Source organism: Taudactylus pleione, unplaced genomic scaffold (genome assembly GCF_031769625.1).
Source record: "Taudactylus pleione unplaced genomic scaffold, aTauple2 ptg000016l, whole genome shotgun sequence".
In the NCBI taxonomy this organism is placed as follows: Eukaryota; Metazoa; Chordata; class Amphibia; order Anura; family Myobatrachidae; genus Taudactylus; species Taudactylus pleione.
In genome coordinates this window covers 22,142,866-22,161,800 of record NW_028284418.1, presented here as the reverse complement: position 1 = coordinate 22,161,800, position 18,935 = coordinate 22,142,866, and the positions used below count along the sequence as shown (strand labels likewise).

The 18,935-nt window shown below is 43.8% G+C and overlaps 1 protein-coding gene across 1 annotated transcript in view; it reads right to left on the bottom strand.

The window, feature by feature from the left end:
- The window catches only part of TOM1L1 (target of myb1 like 1 membrane trafficking protein), a 202,183-nt gene that overhangs the window by 118,683 nt on the left and 64,565 nt on the right, over positions 1-18,935 (bottom strand). Inside the window, exons 4-5 of the mRNA XM_088473337.1 lie at positions 11,288-11,437; positions 10,811-10,942 (exon numbers count right to left, since the gene is read on the bottom strand). Of these exons, the coding sequence (XP_088329463.1) occupies positions 10,811-10,942; positions 11,288-11,437 (282 nt within the window). The remainder of the gene's footprint in view (positions 1-10,810; positions 10,943-11,287; positions 11,438-18,935) is intronic.

The following is an 18,935-nucleotide window of genomic DNA, read 5'->3' as shown; positions in this document are numbered from 1 at the left end:
CTGGACCACCTCGGAGGTGGCTACATTCCCCAAACCCAGGGGCAGGGTGTTTGAGGAATCCTGGGAGGGGGTATTTGGAGGAGGGACGGATGGAGGAGAGGGGGAATTGGGCTGGAGGGGAAGGAGACCTGAAATGTTGGCCACAGGGTCTGGGGAGGAGGGGGTAATTGACGAATTGGGGGTTGGAGAGAGGGGCTGGGACCGGTGTCTTGTCTGGCGATGCCGCCGTAGTGTTTGCTGTGCCCCTAAAAAATGAAAAAAATATTCTGGTTAGTTTCAACAGGAATCCAAAAAAAAAAAAAAAATTAAAAAAACAAAAAAAACAAATGACTAAATAGGACAGACATGAAAACATGCACATGCAGATATGACTACAATGACTCAATAGGACAGACATGAAAACATGCACACGCAGATATGACTTCAATGACTCAATAGGACAGACATGAAAACATGCACATGCAGATATGACTACAATGACTCAATAGGACAGACATGAAAACATGCACATGCAGATATGACTACAATGACTCAATAGGACAGACATGAAAACATGCACACGCAGATATGACTACAATGACTCATTAGGACAGACATGAAAACATGCACATGCAGATATGACTACAATGACTCAATAGGACAGACATGAAAACATGCACATGCAGATATGACTACAATGACTCAATAGGACAGACATGAAAACATGCACATGCAGATATGACTACAATGACTCAATAGGACAGACATGAAAACATGCACATGCAGATATGACTACAATGACTCAATAGGACAGACATGAAAACATGCACACGCAGTTAGGGCCCACAATATAAACTTGAAAACCACAGTCCAGAACACTTACTTTCCGCAATCTGCATGCGAAAGCATGCCAGCAAGCGGGGCGTCCGCCGGTGCAGGTCCGACCACCTGTGCTCCAGCTGGCCAATATGTCGGCGTGAGCCGAAGGAGCGCAGGCGTCGACGTACCTCCGCATATGCGGAACGCTTTCGCCTATTGGAGATGGGTGGAGGCTGACTGGTGATCCGCCTGTCCATCACCTCCGTCAGCACCAGCAGTTCGCGCCTGGTGAATGCGGCGGATCTCATGATGGCAATGGTGTTTTTTTGGCAAAATTTTTTTAATAAAGCCCCCCAAAAAAATTTGATTGGCTAATGTATTTGGGAAATTAACAGTACAAATTCTATTGGTTAGTGTATGAGTCATGTGTTCGACAGGGCCACAAATCTCTTGAGAGTTATGATAGGCTTGATGCAGTGACATGCGTAAGCAAATTTAAATGAACCACAGAAAAATTGTGGGGAGACAAACAAATAGAACAATTGTTTAATTGGGGCTATCATGTCTTTTGAACAATAAAAGCGAAGGTTTCAGCCGTACGTATTCTGCGAGCAAATACAAACACGGACAAGATTAAAGTTTATTGCATTGTGTTGAAAAAAAAAAAACAATTAAGCTAATTGATACATTGATTGACATGATACGATTGAGGGAGGTAGGCCGAAAAAACGAGCAGGTAATCGGAATCTGACAGTCCCACTTCCGGTTTGTACTTGTGCGTGCGTTCCCTTCAAGCCATTTCGGGGATGTACGCTCGCTATTTGGCACGCTCGTTAGTTAGAGGAGGGGTCGCCTGAGCTTGGGGCGGATTTTTTGCTGCGTACGAAAATACGAGTGAGTGCCTGAATTTAAATATTTTTTTACGTACGCCGAACGTACGTACGCCCACTTGCGAGTGGGTCTGAATCAGGGCCTAGGTCTCAGAATTTATAAGGAAGCTTCAAAAACTATGACTTTTAGAAAGTTTGACTAATTCAGAAAGTCACTGAAGCTTGTAGACTAGGAAAACCTACAACTAAATAGAAGCACCAGACTAAATGGGAAGACTCAAATACATGTTACTGTATATGTGAACAGAATTTTCTAGGAATAAAAGTAAACAAATAAGGGGCGTATTAAGAGAGGAGGAGGCCCATGTGCAGTCTCCGTCTGGGCCCCCTTCTCTCTAGCCGCAATGCAGTGCAGTAGACTCTGAGCAATAGAAACCTAAGGGGTAAATTTACTAAAGTTCAACTTTGATTTTAGTGTGATGTGACATTCGATTTTGCATTTGGAGATTTACTAAAGGCAAATTCAAATGTCAAATCGAACATAAAACCGAATTTCACTCAAATCCCACTCAAAATCGAACATCGGAAAAACATTGGTACTTTTACATAGACCAACACACAAATCCCTTATTTACTATTATTCGATTTGAAATTGAATGCAAAATCGAACTTAAATTCGAACTTCAAATCCCCAAATGAATAGACCTGCTTTATGCTTTTGATTTTAGCATGAGCATGTCAGATTGACACCCATACATGCATACATCAGTAAGATGCATGCATGTATCTTACTGTAAAAAGCTTATAAAGAGTTAAAGTTAAAAACAAAAATGGTGTGGGATCCCCCACTAAAACAGAACCAGCCCTGTACTTTTCATAGCCAGTCTTGGTTGTGTAAGTACAGGGAAAAATTTGCGTAGGATTCGGGCTCTTATCCGGTCCTTGTTCTGGAATTACAGGGGTAAAAAAGCGTAGGGTTCCACTGTAATTCCCACAACCAGCAGTGGACCCTTTCTAGCTGGGGGCTGGTGCCACAGCCAGGGGAGCCCTTTCACTGGGCCCCCAGCAAAAGAATCAGCCCTAACCACTAGTCAGCCCAGGATAGGGATCCCTGGGGAGTTGGAGACCCCTCAAATAAAGGAGTTCCTCTCTCCAGGGCACCCCTGATAAAGGCTGATAGCCCAGGGGTGGTGGGGCTAGCCTCGGGCTAACAGCCTAGGCCAGGGGTGCCCTGGAGAGGGGGACCCCTTTATTGAGGGGCTGATTAGCAGTCAGGGCTGATGCTTTGACTGCAGAGCCTGGTGAAAGGGCACCCCTGACTGTAGCATCATCCCCCCGCTAGAAAGGGTCTGGTGCTGGTTGTGGAGATTATAGGGGAACCCTGTAATTCCAGAACCAGGGCAGGATCATAGCCCAGAACTGGTTGTGCAATGTACAGGGGGAACCCTACGCAATTTTTTCCCTGTACTTACACAACCAAGACTGGCTATGAAGTCCGGGACTGGTTCTGTTTTAGGGGGGGAGGAGCCCACGTCATTTTAACATTTTTTTTTTTTAACTCTTTCTAAGCTTTTTACAGTAAGATACAGTACATGCATGGATCTCACTGATTTATGCATGTATATGTGTGAAAACTAACTGTTCATGCTGAAAGTGAAAGCATAAAGCAGTTCTATTCAGTCGGGGCTTAGAAGTTCATTTCGAAGTGGGAATTGCTATTCGATTTCTACATGAACATGCAAAAATGAACAGCAAATCACTGTTCAAAATCGACCAAAATCAAATTCGATTTGAAAATCGAACTAAAAATTTAGGCCCTCATTCAGAGCCACTCGCTAGCGGCAGTACGCTCGTTCCGAGCGATGTTTGCACATCTGCGCATGCGTACGGTTTTTAGTACGCATGCGCGAACCAGTCAGTGCGGCCGAAAATCGTTGGTACGCAATATAGCGAGGGCCTGCTATTTTGAGTGACAGAATGAGGCGTATGTGGGTGGTAACAGGGGAAGGTGCTTGAAAACGGGGAGTGGAGATCCGAACGCAGGCGTGCTTAAAGGTCAAAACGGGCGTTTTAAGGGAGTGCATAATTAATACAGCAGCGTCATTGACCACGTCACTTGTTTTTTTTTTAACTCAGAACTGCTCGCAAAATAGCGGTTGAAAAAACCAACCACAAGAATAGCGAGCAGTTCATACGCTGTACGATGTACTCGATTAATCTAATAAATAGCGGACATGACGTATGGTGCGTGCGGCCAGGGGGCGTTTTTATAAAAAAAACGAGCGTATGTTTTGCTCGCTCGTTCAGACTTAGAGGTGGGAACAGACTGCAAGTTGCGAACGGATCATTTGAATAGCCACCCCTTGTTTTTGAACGAACGACCACAAATAGCGAACGGCTCTGAATCAGGCCCTTAATTTTAGTAAATGAGGGATTTGATGAGGGATTTGTACATTCGATTTGATTCGATTTGAGGTGAGCTAAATCACACTTCAAATCGAAATTAAAACTGAATTTTGATAAATATACCCCTTAGAGTCTATTGCATGTACAGGTCTCTAGGAAAATGTTGTGGTGGCCATTTTCCCGGCTATTTCCCTACTGTGAGTGCGCAAAACGCAGGGGAAATGTCTGCAGAACCATTTTCCTAGTAATTTGTGAAGCATTGCTGACCATGATGGGGGACTCCAGAGAGGTGAGTATTAAGTGCAGGGTGTGCGGTGTGGGCACCCCTGGACTCAAGGACCCATGTGCACCAAACACTCTGCGCCCATACAGATGCCACTGCAACAAATGGTTAAATTAGGAAATATTAAATGCAAATAAAAAAAGAGCAATGTATTTAAACTGTTAAAACTACAAGGTACTGAAAATTCATATGAAAATACAAGAAATATATGAAAATATGTTAAGACTACCAAGCCTTGGAGAGAGATAAAGTGGAGAGAGATAAAGTACCAACCAATCAGCACCTGTCACTTTACAGGCTGTATTTTAAAAAATGACAGGAGCTGATTGGTTGGTACTTTGGGCCTGATTTAGAAATGTACGCAATGCCAAAATGTATGCAGTAAAGCGATTATTGGTCAAGTGCGCATGCGTCTTAGCTGCACACATGTAGCGATTGATTTGATTTGCTATCAGATGTGACTACAAGTCACTGGCAAGCAGAGGCAGTTTTGTGGGAAATAACGAGTAGTGGCAAAAACGTGGGTGTGTAGTGACCGGCGTGTATCTGCCTTCATCTGTATGGCACCATCTCAGTTCCCGTGCCCATTCTGCGTGACTATAGGATTTACTCAGATGGTTGATTATCAAAGGATCCGTGTCCACCACTGTGTGTTTGTAAGCACTTGCTTGGATCTGTGAATCCATCTGTGGGCATCAATTAATTTCCAGGTGGCTACAGCATTAGTATATTTTCACACAGCAGATGTGTACGGCATCACTGCTGCGATTGCATGAGCATACATATCTGAATCAGGTCCTTTATCTCTCTCCACTTTATCTCTCTCCAATGATGGGATGCATCAAGCATCCCACCAATCATTGCATGCATGCCAGCGTTTAGTAACGTAGTATGCATGATGATTTTAGCATAGGACAGTTCTCCCGATAGGAGCAATCCTTTGCAATGTCGGGACGTCCGGGTTTATGACCCAGGAGTCCCTCTGCGCATGTGCAGACATCGGAAACTCTGGGAATAATCCTACTGGATCCCTCTAGGAGAAGTCTTCCGAACAGAAGCCTGTAGACTTCTATTAGATGGTGTTACCCATCGGGTCCAAGTTGCTTGACGCATATGAAAAATGCAGTTAAACCTCTGAAAACTGCATTTTTGGAGGTTTGACCACAGTTTTAGCATTTTTTCCTCCTGCCCCAAGGCTTAGAATATCTACTCCTAAAGCCCAGATTTATCAAAGCTTGGAATGACATAAAGTGGACTGTTTGGTATGTTTGGTATGCATGATCTTGTTGGAGTGCCGTTCTTTGTTGTCCGCCACCATACTAACTTTAATTATTTAACTCAATGATTTATTTGATCATTAAAGTATTTACAATCAATTAGTTAATGTAAAAATAAATTTAACCTAAATTAAATCCAACACTTGTTGTGTGTATTTATTTTAGATTAGATTATAGTGTTGTCATGAGTCTTAGAGGTAAACTGCGTTTATGAACCATTAGGGAGTTTGATGATTTTCCACAGCAAAATAAAAAACTGTTGCTAGGACAGTGGCTTTTTGGTAACAGCCTGTTCTGATCAAGAGTCTACAGTCATATGATAGCAATACTCAGGGCCGTTTCTAGGGGCTGGGGCTTCCAGTGCGAACAGTCAAAATGGGCCAAGTTTGCACATGCCACAGGGGCGCACACCCCGGGAAAGGGGCATGGCCTCACTGTAAGGGGCGTGGTCTCACAGTAAGGAACATGGCCTCAAATGAAAAGACTACCTTATGAATAAACCACATTAACATAGCCATAGGATTAGGTACAGCAAAACCAACTGCTGTTTTCCTGTTTCCTGTTCTAATGCACATTATCAGCCCCCCCACGGTATATAACATTGCTCTTCCACACCACAAAAAAGAATGTTGCTCCCCATGGAGGAAGTAACATTGCACCCCCACAGAAAAAAGCACATTGCTCCCCACAGAAAAAAGCACATTGTTCCCTCACAGAGGAAATAACATTGCTCCCCCACAGAATAGAACATATAACTCCCCCACAGAAAAAAGCACGTTGCTCCCCCACAGAGAAAATCACATTGCTCCCTCACAGAAAAAATCACATTGCTCCCCACAGAAAAAAGCATATAGCTCCACCACAGAGGAAATAACATTGCTCCCGGACAGGAAAAAAGCACATTGCACCCCCACAGAAAAAAGCACATTGCTCCCCCACAGAAAAAAGCACATTGCTCCCCCACAGAAAAAAAACACATGGTTCCCCAACAGAGGAAATAACATTGCTCCCCAACAGAAAAGAACATATAACTCCCCCACAGAAAAAAGCACATTGCTCCACCACAGAGAAAATCACATTGCTCCCTCACAGAAAAAAGCACATTGCTCTACCACAGAGAAAATAACATTGGTCCCCCACACAAAAAAGCACATTGCTCCCCACAGAAAAAAGCATATTGCTCCCCCACAGAGGAAATAACATTGCTCCCCGACAGGAAAAAAGCACATTGCTCCCCCACAGAAAAAAGCACATTGCTCCCCCACAGAAAAAAGCACATTGCTGCCCAACAGAAAAAAACACATTGTTCCCTCACAGCGGAAATAACATTGCTCCCCCACGGAAAAGAACATATAACTCCCCAACAGAAAAAAGCACGTTGCTCCCCCACAGAGAAAATCACATTGCTCCCTCACAGAAAAAAGCAAATTGCTCCCCCACAGAGGAAATAAAATTGCCCACCCACAGAAAAAAGCACATTGCTCACCCACAGAGGAAATAACATTGCTCCCCGACAGGAAAAAAGCACATTGCTGCCCAACGGAAAAAAATACATGGTTCCCCCACAGAGGAAATAACATTACTCCCCCACAGAAAAAAGGACATTGCTCCCCACAGAGAAAATAATATTGCTACCTCACAGAAAAAAGCACATTGATGCCCGACAGAAAAAAAGCACATCACTCCCCCACAGAAAAAAGCAGATTGCTCCCCCACAGTGGAAATAACATTGCTCCCCCACAGAGGGAATAACATTGCTCCCCTACAGAATAAAAGCACATTGCTCCCCCACAGAATAAAAGAACATTGCTCCCCCATAGAGGAAATAACATTGCTCCCCTACAGAATATAAGCACATTGCTCCCCCACAGAAGGAATAACATTGCTCCCGTACAGAATAAAAGCACATTGCTCCCCCACAGAATAAAAGAACATTGCTCCCTTACAGAGGAAATAACATTGCTCCCCTACAGAGGAAATAACATTGCTCCCCCACAGAGGGAATAACATTGCTCCCCCACAGAATAAAAGAACATTGCTACCCCACAGAGGAAATAACATTGCTCCCCTACAGAATATAAGCACATTGCTCCCCCACAGAATAAAAGAACATTGCTCCCCTACAGAAAATAATAACACTACACTTGCCTGCTGTTGAAAGCTCTGCTGAGCTGTCCCTCATTGGCTGGCCATTGGGGCTGAGCAGTCAGAGCTGCAGTGTGCAGACGGGCACGCAGATGGGAGGGAGGACAGGCAAGAGGATGGGAGGGAAGGCGCGCCGATGGAAGGTGCCACGTGACATCATCGGTCACGCACGGTGTATCTCCATAGGTCACAGCCTATGGGCAGCTTTTGTAAGGGAAAATATTTATGCCATTTATTTCTGTATTTTCTATACAGTTTGTTAATTCATATTCCCCAATAATAGTGCTGATTAGAATTTATTATTTAGTCTTTCAACCATAAGACATCAATTGGGGAATTTGAATTAAAAAAAAGAGTGCACCAGTGTGCCAGAAGCTGCTCCTGCTCCAAAAAAATAAAGCTCAGCCTCAGCAGCCTCTCCTCTCCTTTCTCATTTTGTAGGGAGAGGGACTGGCTGTCTGCCTGCTCTGCTGCCTGCTGGGTGCCCCACGCCTGGCCAGTGGTGGCATCCATCCCCCCCCAGTCCCACTCTCAGAAATGGCACCTGGGTGTACTTTAAATAAGTTTCTCCTCTGTGCAGCTCCTCAACGTGAAGTCATGCCGTGTCATGTGATGGGCTGGGACAAGGAAGGAGGGGTGGGCTGCAGGGCAGTGGCTGCCGCAACAGAATGCCAGCTAGTGTGTGTGACAGCTTGGGGTCGGAGGCGGAGCGATTGCATGGGTTGCCCACCCCTAGAAACAGGGTAGCTGTGTCTTTACTGCTGTGTTCTGACCCTAAGGGAGAGGACTAGTATGGAGGCTGCCAGGGAGGGTTCAGAAAATTCCACTTCAGTGTTGGTCTCCTCATAGGAGCAAAATGGCTAACGCGATGTTCAGATGGTGTTAGCTAATATTGCCCGCTGAGTCCTCATTGAGAATAATAGGGACTGCGGTCTGTCACATTAGTTTGCCTAATGCAAGAGATACAGTATCTTTGGGTTTTGACTTTTCTTAGATTGCAGCAATACTAAAAGTCACCTAATCCCTGAGGAAACAGCCAATGCACGTGCATGCAGATGATGATGGCTAATAGCAAACCAAACGCATATGATACACATGCAGATACGGCCATTCACAATATGTGAACAGCTCTGCATTCGTGCAAATATATACATACAGTTTTTCTGTGCATGCTTCAGTTGCGCAATATATTTCTAATTTACTTCTATTCAGGGGCATATTAAGAGAGGAGGGGGCCCATGTGCAGTCTCTGTCTGGGGCTCCCTCCTCTCTACTCATTGGTCGGCAGCTCATTGAGGGCAGAAATATACTCTGGGTACTAGTCTGTGCCAGAGTATACTACACATGGGCAGGTTACTGGGGAAATGGCGCAGCAGCCATTTTCCAGGCTATTTGTACAGAGATGATACTGCCGTTGTGGGACTTCAAGGGGGTACGTATTGAATAAATGGGTGTGGGCCCCCTTGCACCACACACCCTGCACTTATTATAGATATCCCCCTGTCTCCATTGTATACAGTGTATCAATATTTTTATTTTAGTTGGTCAACTGAAAGGGCTATAGTCCAGGAAAGAGATGGGTCATTGTTTCTCATGTTTCTCCCAGGAAACAATTGGTAACTGTACAGTAAAGCATAGAATATCAGCTCACCTGGTATTCAAAGTTCCCAAACCATAATCATTTACTTGTTTGAAAATGTTTGATCTCCAAATTACTGCCAATTGTTGTGCTTCTATACAGTGCCTCAATAGGGTAACTGACAGAACATCATTGCCCCCCATGGTTAAACCTATATTATATAACAAACTTGAACTTTAGGTACTTTTTTGTTCTTTAGCAAGTCCCAACCAATCAGCAATATATTCACAATTCTCCAATCATAACTTATGAATTCAGGAAGTATTCCCTTTGGCTGATCATATTTCAAATACAATTATTAAGGAAATAAAAAAAACATTGCCTTTACATGCTGATCTATTACATAACATAAATAAAACAGCTGGACAAACAAGATAAACAGGATCTAATTACATTCAAGTACATAGGCACAATTACCTGCTTCAATGAGCCCTAATTAAAAGAAACTTTCTGATAACCTCTGTAAGAGGGAACAGTGGAAAGTGAAAATGATGAGCATAGTTCAAGAGCTAGAAGAATTTTGTGTTAATATATTAGAGCCACAGCAGTAACAAATGCAGGTCTGTGCTCTGCAGATTAATATGTATTCCCACATTGCTGGTTGATGTTATATGGTAAAGGTTGCAAATAAACATTGAACACTCATTTACAACAAACAAAACAGCCGGGACAAACAGCTATATGCTTTCATGTGTTGCTGTGCAGTTGCATTTATGCTGATCCACCTAGATCTCCCCCCAATTTCCTAGCTTGGCAGGGCAGGGCAGGATGACAGCATTTGCAGGGGCAGCGTGAGGTCTCACCTGCACCATATTTCCAAAGAGTACTAGAAATATAATGTCCAATAGATCAGACCCTGCTCTAGGTGCATGGTGTTGGACCCCCTTGACTTATGAATCCGCATGCACCGCACGCCCTGAACCCATTATAGATACATCACTGATCCATACCTAACAATCAGATTGCAATGCAATGCTTACATGTATAATGATGGCCCACACAAACGTATGGTGAAGGACATTTGCATTCCAACCCAAACAAAAGCTATATAAATGTGATCATTATATTTTGATTGCTTCCAACCTTTTTTTGCCACAATGGGCTCTTCTAACAGCATAACTTAACTAATTGTACAGTAAATTAACTCTTGAGAAAATATAAAATCCATTATAACACATCTGATCCAATAGTGTTAATTTTTGTTGCATCTTATCTGCATTATACACAGCTGGTCCCTTGACTAGCAATCAGCTTAGTTTTACATACAGTACACGACCGACATTAGTGATCAGTAGAGGCCATCTGCAACTCTATCCTTAGTGCCCACAAATGTGATAACTTGTTTATCTTTGTTCTGGAATCTCATCCTGAGGTTCACCATCAATTCCCATCATAGTAGTATAACATCCATAAAAAAATTGCATGTCATTACCTTTTGGGTCTCTACAGTAGTTTCGTCTTTAGCGTTCAATGAAGGGAATTGAATTCCTTTCTTAATCAGCTCCAAATATAACTCTTTGACATCAGTCAAGTCTACATTCCCTTGAGAACTTGTGGCCCACGTCTATACATAAAAAATATATACTTTTAATCGATGTTACTGACACCTGTTATAAAAACGCTGGCACTCATAGAACCAACATATGGATATAAACACCCTAGACACACTCTATTAAAACTTTAACTTATCATATGCAGCACTAAACAGACCAGTACACATGCACTTAAACACAGAAACCAAACAAAAACACACACATCACCAGATCTTACATACAGTATGACAATGAATGGTCCACTTACAAATAGTCATACCAGCCGAGTCATTTTTATATATATCTAGCAGCAGTCAATCAAAATGTATAGATTTACAATAAACTATCACAATTATTAATCTCTGCAGAAAACTTACCATGATGAAGCGGAGAATTGTGTTTTGCAAGTGGACAGGTAGATTGTACTTTGGATTTAACAGTTTCACCAACACGTTCTTGCAGAACTCCTTCTTTAGCACCAAGGACTGAAAAGTTGTGTTACAGTTCTGCATGCACATATCCAACAGCTGTGTAATAAGCAGAGAAAGCACAGAGATAAAATTAGATACAATTAGTAAATAAATAAAACAATATTTGATCATTAAGGATTTAGGAGCCTGTTTACCACAATAAATAGCATTTTTATTATCACGATTCGCTGCAATTAGAGATGCTAGTTTGGGGCTATAGCAGAAACTCTAGCCAGGACAGCACAGTGGCAGATTCAGGAAAGTGGGTGGGAGGTGGGGTATCAAGGCGATCGCCTCCTGTAACACGTCTTTTCCTGGCTTAGTAGTGAAGCCCATGCCGCAGACCCCTGTGGCCATGACAGGAGGGATTGCCTCCAGGGTCCGTGGCACATGCCCACTACTCCACCAGGAAAAGGGTTGTGTGTTATAGGCGGCGATCACCTTGATCGTCCAACCCAGTCATCATCATCAGGATGATGGTATCCCAACAGCATGATGATATGGTTAGAATATTAAATGTTTTACGCATTTACACGTATTTATACATACAAAGTATCTCATATCTTAAGATACATGCATCTCTGCTTGCGTAATTGTGTTTTTAAAGGTAAAAGCTTTAAGATCACAATTATTTACGCAAGCCCATTATATGCAGATCTTATCACACATTATATTCTGTTCTGTAATAATATTGTTAATCCACTGAAGAAATTTTAAATAATTTGTCTGTGTACTAATTTATTTATACTCATAAAGTCAATAGATGTCAGTTTAATGTTACTAAGAGACCTATTCATCATCGGGAGCCAAGTGGCCCGATAATTAAGTGTCTGACTTGCCGCAAGTTATTGCTCTGGTGTGAGGACAGCTGCTCCAAAAAGCAGCGGTCCAAACCATCCCCTAACACGGCTACTGAATTACCAATGTTATTTACCGGTGATGTGCCGCCTATGCGCATGCGTGACCTGAGCTCAGACATACGGACGGCCGCAGGTTAATCGTGCAGAGGCAGTGTAGGGTTCCGATTCGAACCCTCTTTGCAACCCTGGATCTCCTTCCTATAGTAAAAAGTGGAACGCCGGGAACCAGCGCCATCTGAAGATTGCATTGGTTCCCACAAGCAAACTCTGAACACTTTCTGGATCCCGTGATGTGGGCTGCAGGCTTAAATGCATTGATCAATCCATGAACCAAAACCCCATTATTTATGTATTATTGTGAGTGATTTAACAATGTTGAGTGCTGAGTTTTCTGTTTTTATTTATTTAAGCAATGTGGTCACAAGCCACTTGCACCCCAGTCCTGGGAATGGCGAGTGCAGTTTTGTACCCCAAATCTGGGAGTGGCAAGTGCAGTGGATTTCTGACTTTGTGTATTTGGTTAATATTTAATTAGCCTTTTTGTGATCGCAGCTTTCTCATGCACCCCTGTGCAAGCTCATTTATATTAACTTGTGTCTGCTGCCTATTTGGTAGTATGACAGAAACTATGGGCCTGATTCAGACCCACTCGCGAGCGGCTGTCCGCTCGCAAGTGGGTCGATGTTATGGACTGAGCATGCGCACGACGGAGGGAGCTCCGTCGTGCGCATGCGCCAGACGCGACGAGCGAAGGAAAGTCCTTCGCTCGTTGTGTCCGATCAAAGGGGGCGTGCTGTCAATGTTGATTGACCGCACGCCCCCTTTGGTGGGCGTGCCGGGGGCGTGCCTCCCTGACGGGGGCGTTCCCACGGGAACGCCTCCCGTCAGAAGCCGGCCCACTGACATCACTAGTGATGTCAGTGGGAGTGATTTTGGCTCTGATAGAGCCAAAATCACTCCGGAGCTTGCGGTTGAAAACCTCAACCGCAGGCTCCGGCTCGCAAATTCGATGGTCGCGATGGTCTCGACCATCGCGACCATCACAATGCACGCTCGTATAGCCTGTGGGTGGTGACCCACAGCTATACGAGCGTCCAGGAGGACGCTCCATGAAAATGGAGCCCGGCCCTCATTCAGAGCGTGCGCTCTGCTCAGAGCGTACGGCTCTGAATGAGGGCCTATGTTCGGTGACTGTCTTGGCAGGTAAGCTTTAAACCAGTTAACATGTTTTCAGTTTAAACTTTGTGATAGCAGCTACCAGGTTTCCATATGCATGACAGATAGTGTAGGACCTGCAGAGAAATGGGGTCCCGTGATGTGGGCTGCAGGCTTAAATGCATTGATCGATTCTTGAACCAAACCCCATAATTTATGTATTATTCTGAGTGATTTAACAATGGTGGGTGCTGACATTTCTGTTTATATATATATATAAAAATAACAATGTCCGGCACTCTTCTATAATTAAACCACAACAGTCCCAGTGCACATCCTGTGATGATATTTGTATAGGCAAGGAACGGATGTCACTCATGTAAATGAACAAATCAACAATGCCCCAACACTAGCGGTGAGGATCCAGTGTCGGGGCATTGTTGATTTGTTTGTTTACCTGACTGACATCCGTTCCTTGCCTGTATATAAATTCTCTGGAAGGAGGGGGTGAGTTATACACTCACCCCCTCCTTCCAGAGATTATTCCAGGAGCACTACACCACAAAAAAAACAGGTTTGATCCAATATAATGGTTGCATAATACAGATGAATGCAAAGGCCCAACAGTCTGATTCAACTGCTCACAGTGACAAAAACTGCCTGCGAGCAGTTGAAACAGACTGTTGGGCCTTTGCATCTGTCTATATTATGTAACCTTTATATTGGATTAAATTTTTTTTGTGGTGGAGTGCAAGTCCTGGAATCTTCTCTGGAAGTAGGGGGTGAGTGTGCATTATTACTATACATATGGACCCTGCCCAAGTCTAATGTGAAATAGTCCGGTTGTGTACCCGCTCGGACTGAACTTAGGGCCTGATTCAGAGCCGGACGCTATTTGCGAACGGTCGTTCAGAAAAAGGGGCTGGCTATTTAAATTGAGCGCTCGCTCTTTGCGGTCTGTTGACGCCTCTGTGTCTGAGCGAGCGAACGAAACATGCGCTCGCTATTTTGTAAAGACGCCCCCCTGGCCGTTCGCATCATACATCATCTCCGCTATTTATTAGATTAATCGAGTACATCGAAAGGCGTCTGAACTGCTCGCAGTGCTTGTGGTAGGTTTTACTTCCCGCAATCACTGCGAGCAGTTCAGGCTAAAAGACAACCAAGTGACGTGGTCGATGACGCTGCTTTGTTAATTATGCACACCCATTAAATGCCGTTTTGACCGTTTGGCACGCCTGCGTTTGGATCTCCACTCCCCGTTTTCAAGCACCTTCCCCTGTTACCACCCACAAACGCCTCATTCTGTCACTCAAATTAGCAGGCCCTCGCTGTTTTGCGAGCACACGATTTCCGACCGCAATGACTGGTTGGTGCATGCGCATTACGACCCATACGCATGCGCAGATGTGCGAACATAGCTCGGAGCGAACGAGCGGCCGCTTACGAGCGGCTCTGAATCAGGCCCCTAGGCCCTGATACAGAGACTGACGCTCTGAAAGAGAGCTCGCTCTGGATCTGGGCGTTTTTTTTTTTTGTGTGGCCTTCTGGCCGCTCGCATAGCTGTGGGTGGCCACCCACAGCTATTGTGAGCGGCCAGGATGATGGTTCATGATGGTCAAGACCATCGCGACCATCGGGCTGGCGACGAGACCCTTGTGGTAGGGTCTCGTGGCCGCATGCCCCAGAGAGCTTCTTGCTCTAATAGAGCTGGAAGCTCTCTCACTGACATCACTGGTGATGTCAGTGGGGCCGCCCACAAATGGCAAGCGTTCGCTTGGGAACGCCTCTATTTGTGAAACCACCTTCCCGCCACGCCTACAAAATGGGGCGAGCAGTCGATCAACATCGACAGCCGCTCCTTTTGTAGTGAGCCATGGAGCAAGAGATTTTCTCTCTCGCTCCGGGGCTTGCGCACGCGCAGTGCGGCCGCTCAAGCGCTTGCGAGCGGGTCTGAATCAGGCCCACAGTCTATAGTCTAAGAAAACCTCACAAGTCAGTACATGCCTAGGCCCAGAGACTGTAGTGTACAGGAGTGAAGGCTGCCAATTGGAAGGAATTATTGATCTGGGTTGCGCTAGTCAGCTAGTATTATTATCTCAGTATTGTAACTGCAGTAAGACTCTGGCTATTGCACCAACATATTTACCACTTAATGGCTATATTTAATAGGAGCTCAACATTTCCAGTTGAGAAAGTATAAACTACATTGTATTCTCACAAAACAGGTACAGATATATTAGACAAACCTGACTAATGTACTTTGAGATAGGGATGGCCATCGGTGGTGTAACCATTGATGGTAAAATAGCAAGTAACCATCAATAGTTACAAACTATTCACTGAATGACCATCAATGTTTTCACCAACCGATGGTCATCCCTGCCTTTTGAATGACTGGCCCGTAGACCAATCAGAACATGGTGGTGATGCTTCGCAGATGCTGGAGGCGGAGCTATGGTCAGTGTCAGGGCACTTGGTAGAAAAAAAAAATTTGGTTATGCTTTTACATAAACCATCTGGTTCTCCCCATCGATTTTAAAAACATTCAACATCGGCCATAAACCATCGATGATTTTGAATCGTCGATGGCCATCTTACTTTGAGATACTTAAACCAACGCATCAGAGTAGGACATTTTTTTTGTAAGGATACATATAATTAATATACATTGAGAGTAAAGAGCATATTCGTGATAAGTGACTCAACAGGATATTATTCTATGTGAGTCAAGTACCTTTGATCTCATATCTTAACCAATATTAACTAAATCAGGGAGTATGGACCAATATTCAGCATGATAAGGATCTACCCTTGAATTTACTAAACTGAGGATTATCCATAGAACAACAGTTCTCAATGTTAAGGATTATTCTGGATATATAATAATATTCTGTATACATGACACATTGCTTCATTGTTCAGTTAAAAGTTTTATTTACCGTTAATGTATAAAAATGTGCATTCTTGCTTTTGAAGTTTATAATGTGATAATTTGTGTTCGCACTACCTGAAAATCAATTTATATACTGTAAAGTAAACTGTTTAAACTGTACTTGGGATTGTATTACTTAATTGAGGGAGTACAGGAGATGTCCAGGGTCACCACATCAGGAAAAAAATAAAGAACAGGTGGTCAATTGTACATAGAGTGTGGTAATTATGCTATGTGACTTAATCATTACAATACATTATATGTGACAATAGTTTTATTACAATTTTAGTAGGATTACCCAAGCAATCCTACATTAGAATGTACTGTAAGTTCTCAGAACAGGGCCCTCTATCCTCTTGTGCTTCTCCTTAATTATACTTTCATCTACTCCTCACTCCCCACTAGGGCACCTATCACTTGGTTGCTGATGCCCTGTTGCTTATTTAAGAGTTATGATCGCTAATGCTGCAATGTATTTAAATCTTGCCCTTATCCTGCATTGTATTGTACCGTAAGTCACTGGTTTCTTGTTCACTTATTAATGTACTTTGCAAGGCACTGTGGAATACCCTTGGCGCCTTATTATGGTTTTCCCAAGTAGGCCCATAACTAATACTGATATTTGGATGGAGACACTGATAATATACGGGTACCCCACTTAAAGGGCAGTTAAGGCTTTGTACATATTAGATGTCAAGGGAGTTGGCATCCAAGAGTCCCTCTATAGAGAGTAAAGGGAGGTTACATGTGCACCACCAAACTTAAGTTTAAGTGAAACTAAAGCATTCACTTCTTACAAGTAAGCACACTCGTGCAGTATGCCTATTATGTACCCAGAAAAGAATCCCTATCCTTTCTGTGGGACCTACAGTACTTGCTTATCTGCTCCCATTGGCCAGCGAGCTTTTGTAGCCCTGCAGACACTCTTATCATGCAAACCTATGTGATTCTTGCAAAAGCATGTAGAATTATTCAAAAGTAACCAGTTAACATAAAAAACATAGGGCCTGATTCAGAGCTGAACGCTCTGACCAGAGTGCTCGCTCTGAATCAGGGCCCTCCTATCTTTTTTTGGAGCGTCCTCATGGACGCTCGCATAGATGTGGGTTACCACCCACATCTATAGCGAGCATCCATGATGATGGTCGCGATGGTCTTGACCATCGCGACCATCGGGCTTGCGACGGAGACCCTGCGGTAGGGTCTCGCTGCCGCAAGCCCTGGAGTGATTTTGGCTCTATCAGAGCCAAAATCACTCCCACTGACATCACTAGTGACGTCAGTGGGGCCGGCTTCAGACGGTAGGTGTTCCCATGGGAACGCCTCCATCTGGCAGGCACACCCACGGCATGCCCACCAAAGGGGGTGTGCTGTCAATCAACATCGACAGCACACCCCCTTTGGTGCGAGACCCGGAGCAACAGCTTGGCTGTTGCAGTCCGGGTCATGCTCATGCGCACGACGGAGCTCCCTCCGTCGTGCGCATGCGCAGTGGGGAACATCGACCCGCTTGCGAGCGTACTGACGCTCGCGAGTGGGTCTGAATGACCCCCATAGATCTATAAAAGAGACATTAAAAAAAATCTATCCTCGACCTATTTGCCGCTGAACCCTTTCACTAAACTATTTCTGTTTTTCTCTTAGCAGATTAGCATTTTATTTATGGCTTAAATCAATAATGATTGAAAGGGGACATTAGAGATTCACGATCAGCCCATTGAAAGTACAGTACTGGAGACAAATTATCCCAGACAATGGTAGACCTCTCTGCTCTGCACAAGATCTGCGTCTCTCATCCACACTCATTACCTTCTCCCATTCACGGTTACAGGACTTTTTTCTAGCTGGACCCACTCTGTGGAATGCCCTCCCCCGCACAATAAGACTTTGCTCTATTTTATTTTATTTAATTGTAAAGCGCAACGGAATATGCTGCGCTATATAAGAAACTGTTAATAAATAAATAAAATAATATCTTCACAGTCACATCATGCTGACCCCAGGCCAACATGGCGACTGGATCATACAACCCCCAAATGTAGCACCTATCCTTGGGTACTTCCCTATAGATTTTAAGCTTGTGAGCAGGGCCCTTTTACCTCTTTATCTATCTGTTATTACCCAGTCTTATTTAATTACTGTTTGTTCCCAACTGTAGAGTGCAATGGAATATGATGGTGCTATATACGTAAGTAACTGTGTAATAAGAATTAATAATAATATGGCACATGTGAAGTACTTGTGCAGAGTGGAAATAGACCCAATCTGGAAAGCTTGCATTGTCCCTAAAAAATTACCCTCTCACCCCTTTATTTAATGTCAATAATCTAATTTTTGCACTGCTCAGAAATACTAGGAGCACTGACTCTCATCCCATCAGGTGAGGTAAACTTCTGACCCATCATTAATGCTGCTTTTGTCACTCTTCAAACCTAAAACACTCTGTGGTCTATTCATCGTATGATAAATGGCCCGGTAACCATGCGGAAACACTAGTTTTTTACTATTTTACTTACGGGGCCATTCATCATCAGGGGTCTGATAGGACCCCCTGATATTCAGCAAACTCCAAAAATGATAAGTATTTGGAGTTTGCTGCCGACAA